The 25609-nt window shown below is 30.3% G+C and overlaps 2 protein-coding genes across 17 annotated transcripts in view; one reads left to right on the forward strand and one right to left on the reverse strand.

Moving 5' to 3' along the window:
- The window catches only part of LOC107451792 (serine/threonine-protein kinase Genghis Khan), a 282204-nt gene extending 267991 nt beyond the window's left edge, over window positions 1-14213 (reverse strand). For 8 of the 16 annotated variants that reach the window (XM_071182285.1, XM_071182278.1, XM_071182281.1 and 5 more), the window contains exon 1: window positions 13215-14198. In XM_071182285.1, the coding sequence (XP_071038386.1) occupies window positions 13215-13401 (187 nt within the window). In that variant the 5' untranslated portion in view covers window positions 13402-14198. Of the gene's footprint in view, window positions 1-13214 lie in introns of all 16 variants that reach the window. The other 8 variants (XM_071182284.1, XM_071182277.1, XM_071182279.1 and 5 more) reach the window with 3 other exon arrangements.
- LOC107451799 (RuvB-like helicase 2 rept) overlaps window positions 1-25609 on the forward strand; it is a 164504-nt gene that overhangs the window by 77233 nt on the left and 61662 nt on the right. The gene's annotated exons all lie outside the window — the stretch shown is intronic.

The following is a 25609-nucleotide window of genomic DNA, read 5'->3' on the forward strand; positions in this document are numbered from 1 at the left end:
TAAAACAGAATTTATTTTAAACGGAATAATCAAAAACGGAATTTTATTATTATCTAACAGAGTTATAATTTTTATCTAAAAAGGAATTTTTGTTCGGCACCGATTGATTCCACCTCTGAGAAAGTCTAATGTATTTCAAAACTATGATCGTTGATTTCAAGATTAAAAATTCAGAATCATTTAACAGAATTTTCGCCCAAAACAGAATTTATTTTAAACGGAATCATCAAAAATGGAATTTTACTATTATCTAACAGAGTTATAATTTTTATCTAAAAAGGAATTTTTGTTCGGCACCGATTGATTCCACCCGTGAGAAAGTTTACTGTATGTCAAAACTATGATCGTTGCTTTCAAGATTAAAAATTCAGAATCAGTGAAAATGTTCAACACAGCGAATCATTTAATAGAACTTTCGCCTAAAACAGAATTTATTTTAAACGGAATAATCAAAAACGGAATTTTATTATTATCTAACAGAGTTATAATTATTATCTAAAAAGGAATTTTTGTTCGACACCGATCGATTTCGTCTCAGGGAAATTCTGTTGTATCTGAAAACTATTGTCTGATTAACGATGCTTTCAAGAATAAAAACTCAAAATCAGTCAAAATGTTCAACACTATGAATCATTCAACGGAATTTTCGCCTAAAACAGAATTTATTTTAAACGGAATTATCAAAAACGGAATTTTATTATTATCTAACAGAGTTATAATTATTATCTAAAGACGAATTTTTGTTCGGAAACGATCGATTCCGGCTCAGGGCTGAAAACTATTGTCTGATTAACGATGCACTTTCAAGAATAAAAACTCCAAAATCAGTCCAGAAGTTTAACATAACAAATCATCCATTTCATTTGGATGCCCGCAGAAACAGATGGGACTGAAATATCCCTAATTTATTAATGTCTGTATTATCATAAGTCAAACGCAGCGAAAGCATAATTGCCTTTTAAGCGAACATCTCCCTATTGAAACTATTCCTTTAATTGCTTTAAATGATACATTATGCCTTTATAAAATCATTCATGTTTAAATTGAGTCACACGTACACACAATTCTATTTCCTAACAAACAAACAAATTTCATACTTATCATTAGCGAAACTGAACTCTTCCAACAGTGACGAACAGTTTAAGAATTATTTTAAAAAACATCTACCCCAAATGGATTGAGGAGGCAAGGGGACAAACTAAGGACAGGGGTGCCAGGAAAAAGAGACCGGCCTTATTTGCCAGTTGGTGCAAACAGGATAGATAGGAATGTATTACATAAAATTCTTTGCTGAAATTATGATATTTAAATTATTATTAAAATTTATACTTTAAAAAACTTTCTGGAAGAAAATCATTCAAATGAATTAAAACTTTTCAAGTTTTGCAAATTTCTATGAGGAGTGAGGTGTTTACAGTGCGTTATAATATGCGTTACAATAGTTCGTTACGTATACGTTACAATAGTGCGTTACGTATACGTTACAATAGAGTCTGGTTCGAATCCCAGTCGAAACGAATTACACATCCTGCTTGCACAGACCGCAGTGCTGACATGAAATATCCTTAGTGGTAGACGGAACATGGGTTAGAGCCCCCTTATCGTCAGGCTAACCATGGGAGGTTCTCGTGGTCTTCCTCTCCATGTAGCGCGAATGCGGGTTAGTCCTCCACGAAGGCAAATTTCTCCCAATACTTGATCCAGGAGTTCCCTTGTTTTCTGGATTGGGTTCAAAATTACTACAAGGCAACGGAGTTGAACATTAGTAGTCGTAAACCCGTAAAAATTGGGTCGGTTGTTCAACGACGGTTATAAAAAATACTGTCAGTGTGATTTAGAAACATTGTTTGGTTTATCACAGAACTATACGTCATCAATCAGCAATTTTGTCATGAAAATCAGCAGTGAATCAGCATGAAATCCACAATTTTGTCATTAATAAAAGGCTAAGTAATATTATTGACATAACTCTTTGTTATGTTGGTTTGAATGTATTTAACACTTAGACAATTTTACTTAAATTGCAGTTAGTTCTTTTTCCTTAGTGAAATATTTTATTATTTCTTACATGATTAGTGCCTAATAATAAAATGAAAAATAAGAAATATACGTTTGCATAAAAGAATAACTAATGTGTTTTATAGTAACAGGATTTATCTCAAATCTTAATGTTAATTGCAAAGAAGCAAAATCATTTTTTAAAATCACTTTTAGTAAGTTTTCTAGCAAGCATTTTGCTAATAAAGCAATCGTCCTGTTGTAGCCATTTGAAACCTACGAGGATAGATACGAACTTTAGTTTGAATCCTATACACATAAACAACAGTAAATAAAATAGTACAAAACTCAACGTCGATAACTTTTCAAGACAAGTAAAACACTTCCTAAAAACCAGTTCATTTTAAGTCAAAGTTTGCAAAATAAATTTAGAAGGCTGACGCTATAAACCAAGACCTTAAAAAACCTACACTCCATTTGATACACAGGTTCAAAGTTAATTTTTTTAAAGTAGCGAAACAATCATAGTATATCTCAATTTCAATTACATGGCTACATCTACAATTGAGAATCAAATCGAGCGTCGGACATAAAGTGAAATTCTGAAAAGCACATCTAACATTTTCCATCGCGTGATGTAACTTTTTGGAGTAGTAAAGCAAATCGACAAGAAACGACGTTGAATAATGATCTTCTATCTTTTGTCTTTGACATCTAAGAGAATTGATTTTCTTAGAAGGAAATTTTACGACCCGCTGGCTGAATTTCACTGGAAGTAAAGAGTAATCTTTATAAGGCCCGAAAAAAATTTATCTTTTTAAAAATAATCTTTTTTGTGTAAAAGTGAAAAAATTCTAGAAACTTACATTTATATATATTTATTATTGATACATAATTTAACCAAAAATAATCCGAAATCTTAAAGATATATATGAATACTGCCTCAACTTTAAAAAAGCCCTAAGTTAAACTTTCTTCTAAATCTTTTTTATATAGTGTATTCGCCTCAGTTTAAAAAATAATTTGGCTCTTTATCCAGGGGCTCACTCTACGAGAAATTTGGGTTCGCTAACGTACCCACCACAAATTATTTACTTTCAAAAAAGGATTATTCACAAATTATTTTACCGTAAAAATGGATTATTTTTCAAAATATTTTATAGTAAAAATGGATCATTCACAAAATATTTTATCGTAAAAATGGATTATTCGCAAAATATTTTATCGTAAAAATGGATTATTCACAAATTATTTCATCGTAAAAATGAATTATTCGTAAATTATTTTGTGGTAAAAATGGAATTATTCACAAAATATTTTATCGTGAAACCTATTACCTATTATTTTATCGTAAAAATAGATTTACAAATTATTTCATTGTAAAAATGGATTACTCAGAAATTATTTCATCGTAAAAACAAACCACTCACATTAATCTTAAAAAAAAAAAAAAAAAAAAAAAAAACGTTCTATGACGTCGTTTATTAAAATTTTAAGGTAACCAACCCTTTAAGATTTAAATTTCCAAAGTTTTCTTTTACATAACAGGACCCGACTCTGCGTTAAATTGGTTCAAAAAATTATGAAGAGATATTTCACAAAAGCAGGACCTTGAACAAACCTTTTTTATAGAATCACAAAACCAGTACCCTATTTTTACAGAATGATGAGTATATTTTTCGCAATTTCAGAAAAGAAGACCTTTCTAAAAAAAAACTAGAATAACCCTTGCATTATGGCAAAGTTCTTAATCTAATACAACAGCGAGTTATATAGAAATTTAAATAGCCCCTAACCTAGATTTGGTGCAGATTAAGATTTTTTTTTTATTATTTCCTGCAAAATTTGTTCTTCTACGATAGAGATTTCAACGTTATGGAAGCAAAATAGATGGTAGTTATATATTAGTTTTTTTTAAAAAAAAATCCCTTTCCACATCATACCGGAAATTAAAATTTTAAATCCAAAAGATATAAAAAACACAAAAATTTTAAAATTTCCAGTTCCAAACTTTAAATTATATTATACAACTTTGAATAGCCCGTTGAGTTCGCAAAGACTAACGCCAAAACTAAACTTAAATTATTTAAACTAAAATTATTAAGATGAACTAAAATACGTAATTAGCATTCTAAACACCCTAACTTAAACTGATAAATTTCAAAGGTAGACCCGCATAGAAATTTTGAACACCATAATAAATTCTCCTTCTAGAATTTCTATGATCTTATAAAAGGCTTCAGATAAATTGAATCTTAAACTTCTTTTTACCGATTATACTTAACAAGAAAATTCTGCGGATAAAGCTTTAACTGTGAGGGGGAAAAAATAATAATTCATGAACCTTTTTCACCGTCAAAAATTTTCGTATACTCCAAAATTAAATAAATGAAACAAAGATTATAAAAAATTTAAAATTTAACAATATTTAAAATTTAACATTTATAAAAAAAAAGACAGAGGTAAACATCGTTTGTTTATCATTATATTATATTAATATTTTGTTTTTTTTATCCGTACATATTATGATTTACTCATTTTTAGCTTTAAAAAAAAAAAAAAAAAAAAAAAAGACGGGGTCTAAAATCTGAAATCTACATACTTACACAATACATGATGCGTAATACTACAACTGCCTGAAATTTGATTAAATAATACAAGCCCCTAATTATAGGGTCCATGTAGGAGAAATTTAAACAGGTCCTTTACGAATTGTTTTATTGTGAAGAAAGGTCATTTACAAAATATTTCATCTTAAAAACAGACCTTTTACAATATTTTATTTTTTAAAACAATCCATACACAAAATCCTTCTTTTTAAAAATGGAGCTGATGATATCATTAATAAGTGCTCTGCGGGCAGTAGGAGCGAAGAATTATTTGTAAACAATATTAAATTAACTTATTATTTCGTTAAATTGAGGGGAAAAAAAGCCTATAATTTTTGTGATTTTTTTTTCTTCACAAAATCTCAAAAATAGATCCCAGATTGAAAGAACACGATTTGACCCTTTAGTTTTTAATTTAAAAAATTAAAAGTAGATTTTTCTCAAATTCCTAAAAATTCTCTTTTTGGAACTTAACAACGTTTGGTGGTTTTACATTTGGTACTTTGACAATAACAAAAAAAAAACTTCCCAAACCAGAGCTGATTATTTAAATGAGTGAATAATTAATTTAATAAATTTCGCAATATGCATCTCAATTAACAAAAATGGAAAAATTAAAAAAAAAATTAACATTAATTTTTAATAACCACATTTCAAATCAGTGAATATGAATTCTTTTTTCTTAAATACATTTTTTCTTAGTGCGGGAAAAAAAATCAATTATTTTATAGCATATTGTCCTTAGAATATTAACCTCACTTCAAGTTATAAAATATTTGACCTCACACGTCAGGAAAAAAACGTAATTGCTGTGATTCAATTTATGTGAGTTACCCGCGGATGGCATAAAAGTGACAACGCTATTACTAACACTTGTGCGTTGATGTATTTATGGCTTTTATAGCTTTTTTAACAGCTCATGGAGAAAAAATAAATACATTAATTCCTTCAAGCCATTTTTTAAATGAATTTCCAAAAAGTAAATAACATAGAATTAAAAGTCATATATCTGTTACCGCTTAAGTTAAGAAATCAGTTTTTCTACAAATTATCTAGATAATGTACAAATTAACTAGAGTGATCCGTTTAAATGCCAAAAAATTACATACTTGCACTTCGAGAAAAAGAAGATCACTGATACCCACACACGTGACCAATGACGTCAGCGCCAGCAAGTTATTTATAGGCAAAATGGCGTGTTAAAGTTGGAATAAGTATGTCCAAGCAACTTAGAATGTTAATTAACGTGACGTTAATTGAATACAGTGCCGTATAGCACTTCAACTTTGTCTACACCTTTTTCTTAATTTACTTATGTATTTTATTGAAACCGCGGTATATTTTTGTTTTGTTTACCTAGCAACTTCGATGCATAATTAGTTTGTTAATTTTCCACATGGCTTCATGCCTGTCTTTGTGTTAAGTAAGAAATATGTTGTCAATATAATTTAAATCTTTGTGAAAGAATATAGAATGTGTCATTTAAGGGAATTGTTAATTGAAGGGCTTGGCTAACTCGAAATAGAAAGGTAAAAACAGATTTTAACGTAAACAAATGCCATGCTTCAACAACCAATCAGAATCGAGATACCCCACACTACGTCACTTGCAGGAATCGCATTCCGAAATTACCGAGGTAATCTGAAAACTACCTAGAGATAATACTGCACATTACCTGCTAAGCACACGTTAAAGTCTAAATAAAATTTTGGTGGAGCAGCAACGTTTCCATACGCTTAAATAAACAGAATATTATTTATTTTTCGCTACCTAATAAACCAAGTTACAACATCCAAACAGTCAACAAATTAGTTGATAGAACCTGATTAGTTCAATTTTAAAAACTTTAATTACAAGAATCAAACGGTTTAAAATATTCGTTCGTCATAGTAAATAACGGTTCCCTCGATTAATAAATAATTTACGAAAGCTTAGCTATAGATTAGGAACTTAACTGCATACAAAAGGTTACAATCAAGATCAGCCTTGTTTTAACAAACAATCAATACAAAGCAATATTTAAATAAATAAAACACGCAATTTATTATCAACACAACTCATCTCATTATCAATTTTTTTTTTAAATAAAATGCTGAGTTATTTTAATTCAAAAATTCGTCTGACGAATATAATTTCACAAATTTATTTAATCAAATAAATTTATGAATTTATATACACCATACTTACTTCTATTACTGTACTTCCTATTACTTCAACTTATCATTCCGTTCAAAAATAATTGTAAAAAAAATTAGATAGCTGTGTTTAAATTAAATTCCCTTTCCTATGTAAACTATTCGCCTTATTTTCATTTTATAAGGAATACACAGCAGCCATAGAAAATTAGCTGTCAAAAATTTAAGCATTGATTTATGCCAAATTATAAATTCAACTGCCAATCAAACATGCAAAACTCTCTAGTGAGGAACTCCCACTCGCAAATCAATGCCACCTGGGATTCATTAAGAGTAATTAGCTGGGTGAAAAGAAACCTCTTAAGCTGTCAAATTTTATGAGCAATAAAACAATGCAATTTACACCATTATAATAAGCCTGAAGAAACAGTTCAAAACTGCAGATCATTTTCCTCATAAGGCATTACCCGTTGTGAATTAATTAAGTTTAAGCAAGACAAGATGATTAGTACTTTTCTTTTACAGATGTCATGAGTTTGAAGATATACTTGGAAAGCTCATTAACACATTGGTAACGTAAATGAAGCCAATAAGGATGGAATAATAATGCGATCGTTTCTTTACAATAATATATACCATAGTCAGTGTAGAGACACAGACAAAGAATTTTGTACCACGACGCCGGAAATGGAATTTGCTATAATACCGAAACGATCGCCAGCAGAACAACATAGACCATACAACGATTACCGTCCATAATGGAACTTATTAGAATACCAAAATGATTGCCTGTAGAACAACATAGACCAAACAATGATTACCGTTCAGAATGGAACTTAATACATTACCGAAATGATTACCTGTAGAACAACATAGACTATACAACGATTACCGTCCATAATGGAACTTATTACAATAGCGAAATGCTTGCCTGTAGAACAACATAGACCATACAACGATTACCGTGCATAATGGACGCATTAGAATACCGAAATGATTGCCTGTATAACAACATAGGCCATACAAAGATTATTGTCGATGATGAAACTTACAATACCAAATGATTGCCTGTAGAACAACATAGACCATACAACGACTACCGTCCATAATGGAACTTTAATACAATACCGAAACGATCGCCTATAGAACAACACGGATCATACAGTTTTACAGAACTGAAACAATCGCACGTAGAATAGCATAGAGTATACAACGATTACCGTCCACCATCAGTGCCGAGATACAGAATTCTGCGCCTCAGCACTAATGGTGATACTTGTTATAGTACTGAAACAAAGAGTGTCTACAGAGGGGTATAATGGGGAAATGAGTTACAAAGCAAAGAATACTACGGTTAACAGTGGAAAGCGATTGTTTCTGCTGTAAAATAAGTACCATCATCATTACTGAAATACAGACAAGGAATTTTGTACCTTAGCATTGATGATGGTAACTGTTGAATGGTCTGTATTATGTGTTGTTCTACAGACATGCGTTTTGGTATTACAACAAATACCATAATCAGTGTCGAGACAAATAATTATTTCTCTGTACTGATAATGGCAGTTGCTTTATGCTACATGCTGTTCTACAAGCTGTAGTTTTTGTATAATAACAAGTACCATACTCAGTTCTGAGACAGAGACTTATGAGTCTCAACAGTGATGATGGTACTTGTACCCAAACTATTAACTGTTTCTGTTAATTACGTTATCTGTGCTCTAATAGAGATTTTTGTTCTACTTTCTTTAATGTCCTTTAATATCGGAGTACAAAAATACCCTTTGTTTTTTGGACAAATAAGTGAGGTCTGAAAATTTAAATACTATTTATATTTGAATAATATGAATAATAAAACCTTTTACTTTTATTTTAATTATTATAAATTAAAGGTATAAATCTAAGGTATAACATAATTCTATGAAATTACATATCGCAAAACATTTCATGGTAAACATATTTAAAACAGTGCATAACTTAAGAGCCATTTTCAGTAACAAAATTATACTTACTTTTTTATAAAAAGCTTTATGTAAAACTGCGTCAACAGTTACAGCAACGAAGAGTAATTAAAATAAAGCATACTAAATTGCAAAAAGAAGGGGAAAAAAGTATATTGGATGTTAACTTTATGAATTAATACTAAATAATCTACTTGGAGAAAAACATTCAACGAGTTTTCATAGTTAAAAAAACTTAAACAGGAATTTAAAAAACAAAATTGTAGATGAAATAGCAATGGTAACCGAGTAAAATGTTTGGGTTTACATTTTATTTCAACAGAACTAAATCTGAGTAAATACAATAAAACATTTTGGGATCTTTTAATTGAATGATTTTTCATTTTAATGTAACAATCTGTTTATCAAGAAAGAAAAAATGACTGCTAAGCAATCAAGTGTGTCTAATCCATAGAAATACAATCGCAGTCTTCTAGTCCAGCGGAACCCTAGTTTTTTGACCCGTAATGAGTTTTGAAGCATGTAGCTACATTAGTATCCAATTAAATATCCATTATTAATTTAATACAAATTTTGGTCATCTTTACAAAACTATTTAAGCAAAATATCAGTTAAAAGAGAAATAACAAAATAAAATAAAAAGCTTTGACATAAATATATTTCATAAATTAGGAAGTCATTTAACTTTTCGATTTCAAAACAAAGAAAACCGAATTCAGCCATAAAAAATGTCTTTCTCTGATTGTCATTCTCAACGTTTATAACAGATTTTTTTTTGTCCTTTTTTTATTTCAATACAAACAGATTATTTTATTGCTCCCAATTTTAATGAACTCCAAATTTAATTATAAAAAATACATAAAATTTCAAGAAAAAAATATGAGAATAAAGGAGAATACATGCAACAAATAATCTCATTAATCCGTGTTAAATTTTTGGCAGAAAATGCAAACATGAAATAGCATGCGCTTTCAAACCAGTTAAACTGAAGGATCTAAGAAAAATTTATATTATTTCAAAATAAAATATATTTAAATAAATTTGTATTCACCAATGTGATTAATAATTCCTAATAAATATATTTAATCACGAAGTCGCTTAAATAAATGTCATCATTTTTGACAAAAATCTAATAAAACAAGATTTGTACTTCTTTATTATTCTCTGATTTTTACTTGAACCCTGACCTCACTTGAACCAAAAATCGGAAAATATAATTTATTTCTAACTTCAACGAATCGCGATAAAAAAAAAATTGTCAGATTCAACATATCTTATTAAATCAGATTTACATTAGTTATAAATCAGATTAAAGTGATTTTCACTAGAGACCGTTGGCAAGCCGAACAATATTGCTTTAAGAAGCAATCTCACTGAATGCGAATTTTTCGCATCCAGTGTGATTCTGTACCATCAAGTACCAAACTGATAAAAACAATTAAATTGTATATTTAAAAGAGGACCACTTTTCTTAGAAGACCATCAATTTGTAGTAATATTTTATTTCTACAGGACAAAAATATGAATCTTTTTTACTGACCAGTTGCAGCATTTTTAACGGTGTAGCGTTTATCTTTTTGAGAAAAAAACGGTTGATATTAATAATGTAAGGCATTTCTTTTTTTTAAAGCATTTCTCAACATATGATGAACACTACAAGATTCTTTTATAAAACGAAGAAAAGTTTTGAGAAACAAGCATTAAAAAAAGTAATTTTTTCAGAATATAATAAAATATTCATAATAATTCCATACTTATTTCAAAATAATAAATTAATTGCGCATGGAGTGCATTTTCAACTCATAAGGTAAAGATTAGATGGTGACAGGTAGATAATTTTTTAACGTTATTTGTTATACATAGTTGCTTTGTGGCCGTTGGTGACCGTTAATTTTGCCCTATAACTCCCCGTGCATTCTACTAGATATATCTAACAAATTTTATGTTTCCACACTCAGAAACGTGAATAGCAACAAAAATAAACCCTTCTACACTTAGAAACGTGAATAGCAACAAAAATAAACTCTTCTACACTCAGAAACGTGAATTGCAACAAAAATAAACCCTTCTACACTCAGAAACGTGAATAGCAACAAAAATAAACTCTTCTACACTCAGAAACGTGAATAGCAACAAAAATAAACCCTTCAGAAACGTGAATAGCAACAAAAATAAACTCTTCTACACTCAGAAACGTGAATGGCAACAAGAATGAATTCCGCGAGTAGCAAAACAAATCGAGAACGCAAGACTACGGCGGATTCGATTTCTTATATAGTGTGGAAAACATTTTTATACAAAAAATATGATATTTTTAAGGTTAAAAAGCTGAAGAGTTTTTAAAATTATTTTTCAATTGAAAGGAACGAAAACCAGTCCTAATAATTTAATTAAAAAAGAAAAAGTAATATATATAAAATTTAAAAAAATTCGATTTTAATAAATATAAAAAAAGTAACGTATTTTTAAAGTTTTTGGAGTTTAAAATATAATGAGTAGCCCAAATTTGATTTTAAAATCGCGAGGAACCAATCAGGTAACACTGCATATAAAACGTCAACTGGCTCTAAATGAAACATCTAAAGGTAAAAATACAACTAAAAAATTTTCTGACAATCATAAAGTTAAAGATTATCTGACATTAAAATCAATAAAAATGAATAAAAAAAGTGCTATTTGATGAAATACTACTGAATATTTTAAAAGAATTGGAATTTTTTTTTTTTTTTTTTTTTTAAGAGCAACGCAATACAATTTTTTTTCTGGCAACACTCTATATCCATACAATAAAGATGAAAAATAATATGAAGAACATACTATTTTCTTAAATGAGCATCTCGATCTTTAACTCTTCTTTCACACATCAATGTAAACTGTTTAAAGAATAATAGTTGTTTAAAGAATAACCTAAAAATTAAATAAGAACTCCGTATTTTTTTCCGTAAGAAATTTGAAATTAGTTTTAAAAATTCTGAACAACTTACAAAATTTTACTTAATTGCAACCCTAGAAGTGCCATAATTTAGCTTAAAAAAAATATTAAATTATAAGAACAGTTTTTCAGCAAATAATTCTTTAAAAACCGAATTTTTGAAAATGTTTCCTAGTTATTTATTTAAAGCTTTTGATTTTTAATAAAATAAAATACATTAAGACACATTTTAGGAACGATACTATACTCCTGAGAATAATATGTAAAATCAGCGAAATTTGAAAACAAATTTTAAATTTTAACACATTTCATTATGTTACCTGATTAAAAAACTTCATTAGCTTCAAAAATATACAATATCGATCGATTTCCCCCACTTAATAAAACAGTTAATCATAAACCTGATAGAAGGATTTTCTACTTACAGAATTGCTTGAAAAAATTACAAATTGAATCAAGTAAAACTAATAATTATTTTTTAGTTTTAGTTTCTTGAAGTTAAAGTTTTACAATTTAACAATACATTGCAGTCATTAAAATTCAAAATTTCCCATATTTGATTCAATTAATACAAATTTTAATTGCATTTTTATTTTTATTTTTTAATTATGTTGATAAGTTTAGTTTTGAAACTCCAAAACAAATGAACAAATACTGCTATATGTAGAAAAAATTGAGTAGAAAAAAGTTTTCATTTAAAAAAAAAAAAACACTTATAAACTAATTTGATTTCGAGTTTGCTTTTTTAGATGAGCACGGGTCTCACGTTATCGGGGCGTCCCTATAATTTAATCTGTAACACCCTGTAATTTAGCTATTTTTTTTCTTTTCTTTTTTTTTTTTTTTTTGAGATCANTTTTTTTTTTTTTTTTTTTTTTTTTTTTTTTTTTTTTTTTTTTTGGATATGCAACATCGTTTTTAATTAGGCATTGTATTGCTGATTTCCACATTTCTGTCCTTAAACATTACATCCGATCCAAATACAATAGTTGGAATAATTTAAAATAATTTACTTTAAACAGTTAATAAATTTTTTTAACTGTAAAAAATACTTAATTTTACGCTCCTTTAATTAAGTCTTCCATTTATATGCATGTAACTAAATTTTATTAACATGCACGGATTATTTTCATAAAAAAATATTTAGAACATGGCTCTAAAACTAGAACCCTCATATTAGAAAAAAAAGAGATTATAATTAATAAAATTTAAAACAAATAAAATTACATAAGTAACAAAGATAATATTTGTTACTTGTACCACCTTAAATACATTTCATATGTATATAAACTTCTCTCGAATTAATAAGGGAAATATAAAACATTATAGATTCCTCATACATTATAACTTTTAAGTTGTGTTCTTATTCGTTAGGAAAATAAAATAAATAAATAAAAAGGTCCTAAAAATAAGTTTGAAGAATTAATATATAAAATAATCCAAAGAAACAAATTCACATCGATCGCAAGTTTCGATTACATCATATATTAAAGAATGACTCATCAATACGTCATTTCGGAAATATTATAACAAAAATATAAAGATATGATAACAATTAATAGAGAAATAACTAACTCACCATTTTCAATAAAAGTTGAGACTGTTTTTTCTCTCCGAAGCGTTGAATTACAGCACTCGTCATATAATACTAATAAAACGTCCAGCAATGTTTCAATGCTGAAACTCTTGCCATTAGCAATTATTGGCCCCCCTAAAAACATTTGTTCAAGTTCTCTAATCCTCTCTTCGGGGGAGTGACCCGACATTGTTAATTAATTTATTTGACTAGTATGTAAACACTAAGTAAACATTTTTCCGTTCGTTTTTACACTTGAATTTAGTCTTCTAACTTTATCCGTGTAATGAATCCACCATAGAATCCTTTTAATTAACAATTTCATCGCAATAGAGAATAGAAGGATAAGAAACGCACAACAATTATGAAACAAGAAGTAGCACAAAACACTTAAACTCCGAAATCCGAGGAGCAGACGATAATTCAACTCGCAGATGTCAACAATAACAGATGTAGTTCAGTTGCTATTATTTAGGCTTAATATTATTGAAGCAGACGATCGAAACATTTTCCTTTCCTTATTTTCAATGCGTACAAATTATTGATTTCAAAGATACTTTATCACAATACACATAAAAATACAGCTATATTATATTTTTATATTAATCAACGAACTTTAATTGTTTCGTTCGCCGATAATCTTAAATAGTACCGGAGCAGGAAAACGAATCGCCGCCGAAAGAGGTTGCCCGCAGGCGGCCTAACACCGCTTGTCAAGGCGCAGTATTGACAATTCCTACATACATTATAACCGCAAACAAACACCCCCGTTCGAAATCGTATCGTCTTTTATAGACATTCTGCTGTTCTTAAACAATGGGTATTATTGGCTTCATCATAGAGACGACAGATATCCGGTTTGCTATATTAGTTTTGAGACTAAACGATGGAAAAGAACGTTTTTCCTTCTCAACTTTACTTCACACTAACATGGCGGACAACTGCTTCACTCGCCGGCTGGTCCTTTTTACCTACCCGATGGAAGGTCGGGGGGAAATGGGTAAAAGGGAACAACAGCGCTCCCACACTATAACGTTGTTATTCCTTTTACGGTAGAATGGAAAATTGGTTAATTTTCGAAGGGATATGAAATAACCCCCTGGAGAAGATGAGATAGTGACTTTCTGGGAGAATTAGTTTTCCGTAATTATTATTCATTTTCATAAAAAGAAAATTCAGTGTAATAAATATAATATGCATGAAGATGAGATTAAATAATTTCTTTTAAATTTGTAATTAGTATGAAAAGAAAATAAGTTTTATTTATTTAACTACTCAATCTTCGTTTCCTTTCATGTGTTTATCATTAAAAAAAAAGTTTTTTGAGTTCCACTATCAAAAAATAACTAGCAGGCTCTATCCTTATCTCGCTTCGCGCAGAAACCCCTGATTGCTGCTCTTTTGTTTTTTAATCTTGATAATAAACTTTTATTCCTAATAATAAACTTGATAATTAAAATTTAAAATTATTATAATAAAAAAAAACATGTTTTCATTGTAATAGCTGCTAATTCGGATTCTATCAATTAAAAGTTTTAGTTTAATAATTTCTCTCAGTTATAATAAATTTTAATTTATTTTACTATAAAAACTCGTCATAGAAATTGCTTAGAAATAATGCGAGAAGTTAGTTTTTATTATTGTTTTACAATTTAAAATAATTGTTTCGTATTAATTATTTTTAATTGCAAACGTTGACTATTTTTAAAAAAATAATAATTACAACTTATTAAAAAATAAATTTGTTTACAGTTAAAAAATTATAGAATAGTTATTAAAAATCCTTTATCATAATTTACATAATAATATTGTCATGCCATCATTATAATATAGGAACAACACTTTAAGTTTTAAACCCTTAATTTTGAACAATAATTTAATTGCATAGGTTGATTAAACACACTTTTGCATAGAATCTATTATAAAAATAATTATTTCTTATTAAAAACGAAATAAACTTATTTAAAGTTTAAAAATTGTAAAATGGTTATTAAACATGTTTATCATAAAACATTTACGCAATAATATTATGCAAACTAGCTATTATAATAACAGAATAACACTTTAATGCTTAAGTCTTTAATTTTGAATAGTATTTCAATTGCATACGTTGATTAAGCATAATCTATATAAATGAAGCGAAATGTTTATATGTATGTATGTGTGTATATACCAGTGATTGGCATCATTCACGATAATTTTATTCCTGACTAAATTTAATCAGAATAAATTTTTTCTGAATAATTATTCATATGCAAATTTAGTCATTATTCATTATTCATCATGCAAATTTTTGAATAATGATTGGTGAATAAATTCTTTAGTCATAACTAATTTTTCAGATTAAAATCTTAAATAACCAGAGAAAAATGCAAAGATTATGTCATTTTCATTACAAGTTGCGCGTCGATTACAGTAATCGATTAAAAATGTAATTAATTATAGATGATGATTGCTTACTAATCAACCACTTGTAATAATCGTGATTGCAAGTAATCAGTAATCACTGTAGCAAATAATTATTATTTCTCATTGCAAGTGGTTGTGATTATTTATAATCACAGTAAAAAGTTATTACAGATAATCAGAATTACAAATAATACAAATAATCAAGCCCTTGGATTGCAATTTATCATGACTAATTGTAATCATACAGTAAAATTACAAGAAATCATAACTGCAAGTTATCATAATCTAACTATTACAAGTAATCTTAAATTCAAGTAATTGTGATGTATATGATTACAACACGATTAGATGTAATCATAATTTCAAGTGGGTTGGATTACATTGCAATAGGGATTGTAGATGTAGGTAATTAAATACATTTAAAACATTGCATAAATTGTATATGTAAATAAATTGTTTAGTTTACTATTGTTTGGTTTATTAATTGAAAACTTTTGAACATAGAATTACCTACGGAAATACATACATAAATACCCGAATAAGATTATATTGTGGTTACTTGTAATTACACTAAGAAACGATTACTGGTGATCATGATTGAGTAATCAAAATATATATATGTAATCATGATTACATGCAATCGTGATTGCAAGTAATTGCGAGTACATGTAATTAAAATATATGATTACAAGTAATTACTATTGCAGAATTATTCTTATTCAGTTTGTATGTACGTATATGTATGAGTTAACATATTTTTAAGAGCGTAGAATGAACGTACGTATATAAATACAATTTATTAATGTACGAGCAATGCATGTAAGCTCATATGTATGTAGACGTATGTATGTATATGTAGCATGCGTACAATTGCTCATACATAGATATATTTTAAACTCATACAATATTTGTAAGTATGCATATACATGTATGTACGTTCGTATGCATATAACATATATGTACGAATGCACAGATGTAAAGACAATGTACGTATGTATGCACAAACGTTATTTGTTGAACGTACATTATACAGACATAATTTTGCTTATAATACATATGTAAACATCTATGTTACTTTGTATGTAAGCATGTAGAGACAATATATTTATGTATGTATAGATACGCGCCAGTACATTCATAGTATGAATATAGGTATGTGCGTGCATTGTTACGTAAGAGCTTGGTTGTACATACGATACATGTACATATATTTATGCTTATAAAATTACTGTACAGACATATATGGTTTGTACGTGTTTTGTATGCAAGTATATGTACGCACAAATCTATGTACATAGTCAAAACATGCGTATGTAATGTATGAGTGTACATATGTATGTACAGAAATGTTTGTATATAGTACTTGCATTTTACGTGTGTATATACAATGTAAGGATGTACGTTACGTATATATATTGTATAAATGTGTGCATGAACAAGAAATATATGTATTTGCAATGTATGTACGTAGTCTTTCCACGGACCAAGATGCAAAACATGTTTGCTCTTTAACGTCTTATATAAGGAGTTTTACCATAAAACTAAGACAAGTATGAATATTTATTTTTATGTTATTTTAACTTAATTCAGAGTAACATTATTGTTTTATGTGTTCTTTTAATTAGTTGTGTTAAAAAGAAGTTTATAACAGTTTAGTTATTTAAGTTAATTTTAAAATTTGTTCTATTATCTTTAAAACTCAATTTCTTATCCTTTTTGAAAGCAAACGATAATCTTATTTTAAATTCCTATAAATATAATTTCAACTTAAAAAGTTAAACGCTTTTTTTGACATGTAATCATTTCTCTGAACTATGCATTATGTTATATAAAAGTAAATTTGAAGGCTCGAAAATTTTATAAAAATACTTGAAAAGGATTATTTTATACAAATATTTTTAAAATGATATAGAACAATTAAAAACTGACAATTGATTTTAAATATTTTCTTTTGTCATTTAATTTGCTTGAGTCGTTAGTAGTAATCATTATATACTTAGATATACATATATTGTACATATATACATACATTGGACAAACCTGTATCCACATATGAGCAAAACATATATATGTCCAATATATGTATGCACACATGTATAATATATGTATGCACATATGTATAATGCATGTATGCACATAATTACAAAAAATGCATGTCTAATGTATGTAGGTACATGTGTACAATACATGTATACGCAGTGTATGCATAATTGTGCTCACATATATTGTGCATACGTAAATACATACAATGAAAATAGTGATTACTATTAAAAGTAGCTGATTAAATAGTTGTAATCGATTACTGTAATCGACGACCAACTCTTTTATGTATGTCGGATGTACGTTGTATGAGGTAACTGACGTATATACATCGCTATTATATAGTGCATACGTAAGTACATTGTGTGAACATACGTATTGTATATATACTTTTGTACGTGTTTTGCATATGCAAATATACGCACGCATTTGTACGAACGTATATGAACGTATGTACAAACGTACATGTACGTACGTACGTAAAAACATTCGTAGATCTACCTACCTACGTAAAAACGTACGTATATGTAAGTACGTATAAACGTACATATATAAGTACTTATGTACGTGCATTTTTATATACACACATATACATTTATGTGTATGCGTACATTATGTACATAGGTACACTGTATATGCATCTAAACACACATACGTACGCTTGCTTACATACTTGCATATATTGTATGTACATGTGCATGCATGCATACTAATATACATTGTGTGTACTACTTATGCATGCATGTACACATAATTTATACATTGCACGTATACTTGCACATACAATGTACGTAAATACGGACATACTATGTAATAACAATGTATGTAAGCATCTAAATATTCAACTTTTTTTACTCATTCATGCAAGCATTTATATACAGTGCTCGTTAGTGTATATGTTACGGCCAAAGCCCGAATTCGGCCACTTCGCGAATTGGCCGGCGAAATCGCTAAGAAAGCTGTAAATTGGCTGGCCAATGTCCGATCTTTTCTTGATTTCGGGAATTGTCCGACCAGATCGCGAAGTGGCATGGGAGGATCAGCCAAAGTTGGAAGAAAAAATCATTGGCACGTATTAATTATTGGCTCTGTATTGCCTGATTCCCAGTTTTTTCAAATTTTTATGAGCCCAGGTAATGCGCATTCGAGTAAGTTTATAAATATTAAAAAACTGGACAGCAAACGCTTTTCATTTTCTCAAAACTATGACTTCTTTTCATAATGACGTTTTGCGCCATTTTCAAAATTATCGTAGACAGCGCTGACTTTAGATAGGCTAAACTTGATCAAACAGTCACGAGTAGCAGTTTCAAACTCACAGCAGTTAAAAAAAATAGCATATTATTCACAAAAAAAGCGTCATTTCATATTACGACGCAGTCATCGAAAAACTGCCTTAAAAATTAATTTCACTGATGTTAATGCTTTTAAGTTACAAATATTTTCTATAAAAATTTGTCTTCAAAAAGATTTCTAATCAACGCGTCTAGCATTTTCTAAGATGATAATAGAATATCAAATTTTACAATAAAAATTTTATACTACCTACAATTGACATTTTAAAAATTAAATTTTTAAAACGTCATTTTTAAGATTAGGTACTTGATTTTAAGGACAGAATGACAAGTTTTATAAAGGAAAGCCTGAAGATTTTTTTTAACTTTATAAGGGACACTTTAATAATAAATTTTTTCCCTTAGTTTCACTAAATAATCCATTTTTTAGCTCATAACTTATTTTTTAAACTTTAGTCTTTAAAATTATTCTACACATTTTACATATAGGCTAAGGGAGAAAATTAAATTTTCTATGTAAATAAAGCAAAAACATGAAAATAAAACTATCTTTCTAAGTTTTTGAGTTGAAATATCAAATTTATTCGACATTTCGATTGTTCAATTCCTTTTACGAAATAAATAATAATTGTCTTCGAAAAATAATTTATGATGTTCTGAACACAAAAATCATAATACTATTATATAATCTTCTTCTTCAGCACGACAACCCCTTACAGGCCTTGGCTGCCTCAACCACACGTAGCCTCCAACGCATCCTGTCCATGGCGACTTTTTTCCAATTGTTTATCTTCAATAATTTTAGATCTTTAGCAGTGTCATCCAGCCATCTAGTTGGAGGTCTTCCTCTGGCCCGAGGTCCCGAAGGATTTTTAAAGGTGGCGTGATTCGGACTGCATTATTTTCTGGACCTCTCCAGATATGGCCAAGCCATCTTAATCTATTGCTTCGGATGACCTGCACTATCTGTGGCTGTCGATAGAGTCTATATAATTCAAAGTTGTATCTGATTCGCCAACAGCCTCTTTCCTGTACTGGGCCAAAAATATTTCTAAGGATTTTCCTTTCAAAAACAACAAGAGTACGCTGAGTGTCTGCTTAGTGTCCATGTTTCACTTTCATAGAGACTATTATGTAATACTAATATATAATCAAATATTATCGTTCCAAAGGTCATACATTTTTTACAGAACTACATAAAGTAGCTTTATTTAAATTTTTTTTTAAAAATTAAGAAATAATAAAGCGCATCCCAAAGACGAACCATATATCTTTTATTAATGCCACACTCAACACTGATTCCGATTTAAATGCCAAGTAAGACCAAAAAGAAGTCGTAATATGAAATGACGCTTTTTCGCGAATAATATGCTATTTTTATAACTGCTGTGAGTTTGCAACTGTTATCTACTCATGACTGTTAGGTGAAGTTTAGCCTATCTAAAGACAACGCTGTCTGCGGTTATTTTGAAAATGGCGCAAAACGTCACTATGAAGAAAAACCACAGTTTTGCGAAAATTAAAAACTTTCGTGGTCTAATTTTTTAATATTTAAGAAACTTACTCCATTGCTGCATTACCTCGGATCATAAAAATTCGCAAAAACTGAGAATAAGGCAGTGATTTTGATAATTTTCATCTAGGTTGAAAAATTTCACCAAACTGGTGATTTTTGAAATTTTTTAGTAACTTTTAAAATGAAGTTATTTGTCTGTTCTAAAGATAATTCTTCAAGGCGATATTTCACATAGATATACACTGGTTATCATAAATTAAGGAAAAATCACAAAAATAGCGATAACTCTTTCAAAAGTAAGCCAAACCGTGCAAAATTTGCATATGTTGTCCACTAAGAGTAGCTGAGTAAAATTGCAATATGCAAATTAGTGGCGCTGCACTCGGCTTACGTCATCTGCCTGGAGCATAAAAGTCCAAGTTTGAGAGAAAGCACACAAATTTTACTGTGATTGCGACATTGAAAATCTGAGATAGCCAATTCGTAATAATGACCTCTAGGCATCATTTGCCTGAAGAACTACGATGGAGAGCCATCGGGAGACTAGAGGCAGGGCAGAGTCAATCAGAAGTGGCCAGATGGCTAAATGTGAGTCCATCTGTGGTTCATAGACTTTGGAGGCAATTTCAAACCACAGATTCGGCATCTAGGAGGTTCAGTCAAGGACGGCCAACTGTTACGACCAGTGCCGATGACCGATATTTGACATTAAGTGCACGCAGGAATAGAACCGCTACTCCGACACATCTTAGATCCTCTCTTGCTGCAGCCACCGGAAGGTTGGTGTCAACGTCAACTGTGCGCAGAAGGCTCCACGAAGGTGGTCTGTATGCGAGACGACCAGCCATTTGCGTGCCGCTCACATCACGCCATAGGAGAGACCGTTTGCAGTGGGCCCGACAACATGTCCACTGGACGTCAGATCAATGGAGGCCTGTTCTCTTTACGGATGAGTCCAGGTTTAGTCTAGAAAGTGACAGTAGACGTTATTTGATATGGAGAGAACCTGGGACCCGTTATCATCCATCAAACATCCGTGAAAGAGATGCATACGGAAGAGGCAGTGTCTGTGTTTGGGGAGGCATATCCTTAGGAGGGCGCACATACCTCCATGTCTTTCCAAGGGGAACCGTGAATGCTCAGGTTTATCGAGACAACATCCTTGATGCTTATGTGCGCCCATATGCCGGGGCAATTGGTGATTGCTTCCTGTTACAGGACGATAATGCAAGACCACACAGAGCTCGCATTGTTGATGATTATCTTCAACAGGAAACAATTACTCGCATGGAGTGGCCAGCTCGATCCCCGGACTTGAATCCTATCGAGCACGTTTGGGATGCTCTAGGGAGGCGTGTATCTGCCATCAATCCGCCCCCTCAGACCCTTGCCACGCTTGCAACTGCTTTACAAGAGCAATGGCTCTCACTTCCTATTGAACTGATAGACCGCATAATTGAAAGCATCACACATCGCTGTTTGTGCTGTATTGCTTCTAGAGGCAATCATATTCCATATTAAAGGTACTTTTTCTATTGCAAACCGATACTTCCAATTTGTTTATTTTATACATGTGCTAATTTCTATACTACTATTAATGTCTGATAATTTCTTTTTATGTTGTTTAATACCTTACTATGTGTTGTATATTGTGGGTAAGTTTCATAAAATTCCATGTGTAATTTAAAGAGTTATCGCGATTTTTGTGAATTTTCCTTAATTTATGATAACCAGTGTAGTTTAAAATGATTTCATCGCTTCAAGTGTAAAGTACTTAAACTATGTTTTTTTTAAATTTTCCTTAGCGACAGAACTTCGAAAAACAGCTTTTAAGAAGTTGTTTGTACGAGGGATGTACCGAAAACCCGCCATTCACCCGGAGTTGGTAAGAGAATTTCAGTGCCCGCTACCGGGTAAAAAAATTTCTATCTTGCAGCATTTAACGAGCCGCTCTCCGGTAAAGCATTTTCTTTAATAAAATAATAATAATTCTGAATTTTTTTTCTTCTAAAGTTAAGGCAACAAACTTTAAAATAAATTAAAGCCTGCATCATAATTGCGACCAATTGCAGGTTTGTGGCAACTAAGAAGAAAATCTTCAAAAAATCTAGCTAATCTTAAAGCCTCTAGACATAAAATTCGTTACCGGTAACAGGATTCGGTTTTTAGTTTCAATTCAAGATCCAATATCGGATACCAGTGCCGGATAACACACATTTATAATCGACACAACCATATTCAGATTTATGGTAACCTTAAAACTGTTCATTTAAAAATAATTGTAGTTTTGGAAATCCGTGTATTTCATCAGCTTCTTGATAATCAAACTGAAATAGTAATTGGTATTTTAATAGACATATATTATTTCGCAGTCTCAAGAACTTGAATTTACGAACGTCTGTAGAAAAGTATGATGGGATAAAAAAACATTTGAGATTCGACCATTTGTTTGAGAATGATCAACTGTTAAACTTGCAAAAATATCATGCAAGCTGATTTCTGCCTTTGAAATGCAACTACAGAGTTGAAATTTGACATGCTGAAAAGGGACATTTATATTTAAAACAAGTTTTTTCGTAATTCCAATTTGTTCGAAAGTCATTGCAATTTTATTCCCTACCCATTTTTTTCTGCATTTTATTTATTTGTTTGAACTACGATTATTTATCCCTTGTTGTGGAAAAATATTTCTTTTTCGAGATCTTATTATCACAAGCTCGCGCTTGACTTGTTGTTGAAAGTAATAGCAAACAAAATTATAAATCACTCCCTATATGAAGTAAAGTCTGACGTCACCGACGGCCGTTTTAGGTACCTAACTTTCAGTTACATTGTTGTTGTTGTTGTTCATTTACGTCGCAATTGAGCTGCACAATGGGCTATTGGCGACGGTCTGGGAAACATCCCTGAGGATGATCCGAAGACACGCCATCACCCTCTCTTTGATCCTCTGCAGAGGGGATGGCACCCCCGCTTCGGTAGCCCAACGACCTGCACGCGAAGTCGAGCACTTTACGGTAGCACAGTTTAACGAGGCTGCACACTGACTGCAGCCAGTGATGCTTGACTTCGGTGATCTGATGGGCACCGTGTCTTAACGTTCAGTTACATATTGTTTCGCCCTTATATACATACATATTATTTCGTCCCTATTCGGGACGAACTCTTACTGAAGGTTAGAAGGGAAATGGAAAGGCCTTCTCAGAGTATCCTTTGGCCAAGGTTTCGCCTTACGTCACAACGTTATGTTACATTTTATTTTGTTTTAGTACAAGACTTTGAAACTTGAAATTACTAAGGCGTGTTCTACAGAGTGTTCGCCTCTCAATTAGGTGACCGAGGTTTGTATCACAGCGGTGACTGGCTTCCGGATCGCACCAACCACAATGCTGACGTAAAATACTCTCAGTGGTAGACGGATTATAAAGTAGAATCTCTTTCCTTCTGGTTAACTGGGAAGGTTTTTCCTGTCGATATAACGCAAATTCGGGCTAGTTCCATCAAAAAATCCTCCGCGATGACTAATTTGCTCTGATGCTTTATCCAGGAATCCAATTGTCTTCTGGATTGGATTCATAATTACAAGGTAACGGAGTTGAACATTTAAAAAATCGTGAACTCAGAATTGCGTCGGCTCTTCAGTGTGCGTTCAATAAAATATAAAATGTTTAAAAGAGATGAAAGCCATTTCCAATTGTTGCTCAAAAAATTTTTGGAAAAATGTTTATTTTTAAGAAGGAATTTTTTATTTATTTATTTTTTTTTTTTTGAATGCGAAGCAACCACGAGTGTTGGCGAAGGGAGCCTCTTAGTTTATTTTAAAAATAAAAAACTCCTTTTTATTTTTTCGCAATTGAACAAAAAACTGCTTTAGAAACATTTTATTGCATTTTCAGTATAAATTGACGCTTACATTGAAAAGAAGCATATACGGCCAAAACTAGCTATATGAAACTCTAAGCTAAACTGTTACTAAAAAGCGTGTTTTTTACTAGTTAGCACCAAAAATTCCATTTCGAACTATTTTGTTCAAAGCTCTCTTCCAAACTAACAATCTCTATTCAAGCTAACCATGGAAAGGTCTTGTTGTTTGTTTTTTTCCACCATGTAACCCAAATACATGTTAGATCCACAGAAAAAGGTTTTCATTTAAGCTAATTATAGTATCTTGTTTGCCGCTTTATCAAGCTTACCTTTCTATGCCCCCCGGCAATCGTAGGGTAGCACCATTCCATTTATCTAGATTAGTCAGGTATTATTTCTTATACGCTTTTTCCATTAATTGAAATAAAAACAAAACAAAGTCGATAAGCCTAATGTCTCAAAAATCATGAAAGTTTTTTAGTATTGAAATTAAAAATTGCGTACTTGTACCAATTTAAGCATTTGGCATCGCTAAATAGACGAGCGAGCATTGGATCCTATATATAGTTTTACGTTGAAATAAATGAGAAAAAAAACTAGACGATAAAACTTAATAACTTTGAAATGATTAGTTCCATCAAATTAATTTTTATTAAATTAGATTTAACGTACAAATAAATTAACATACGCAAGGACCGTGCTAAGGATTTAAAAGTAATAGCCAGTAAAATTAGTCAAATATCGCAAGTATTCGCTAATTTTCGAAAGTCTTCTCCAAATGAAAATCTTAACAATTTTTTATGATGAATTTTTTTCCCCATTGAAAACTATTTTACAGTATCTTGTCTCAGGCTTATATTAGGGCCTAATTCTAATTGGTTATGATATGCGGCACATTTACTGAAAATTACACATATTTTTAACAAATGACGCCATACACTTTAGATTTGAGATAGAACTTTTTCCCAAACAGGAATAGATTTTTAATTTTTATAGAAAGAAACCATTCCAATTTTTTAATGTTACAAGGAACCTTAAAAATTACATCTTTACATTTGATGAACGTTACAAAGAAATCTTGCAAATGACTTTTACAAAATAATTTTATAAGTTGGCACCGTGGATTTTATGTTTTAAGGACATAATATTTTTAAGAGTTTTATCTTCAACATGTTACAATGCGCTTTGTATTCAAATTGTAGGGTTTTTTTTTCACAAGTGAGAGTATCTTAAAATACGCTAATACAAGCCTGCATATGTAATTTTAAATTTAT

The sequence above is a fragment of the Parasteatoda tepidariorum genome, chromosome 6 (assembly GCF_043381705.1).
Source record: "Parasteatoda tepidariorum isolate YZ-2023 chromosome 6, CAS_Ptep_4.0, whole genome shotgun sequence".
In the NCBI taxonomy this organism is placed as follows: Eukaryota; Metazoa; Arthropoda; class Arachnida; order Araneae; family Theridiidae; genus Parasteatoda; species Parasteatoda tepidariorum.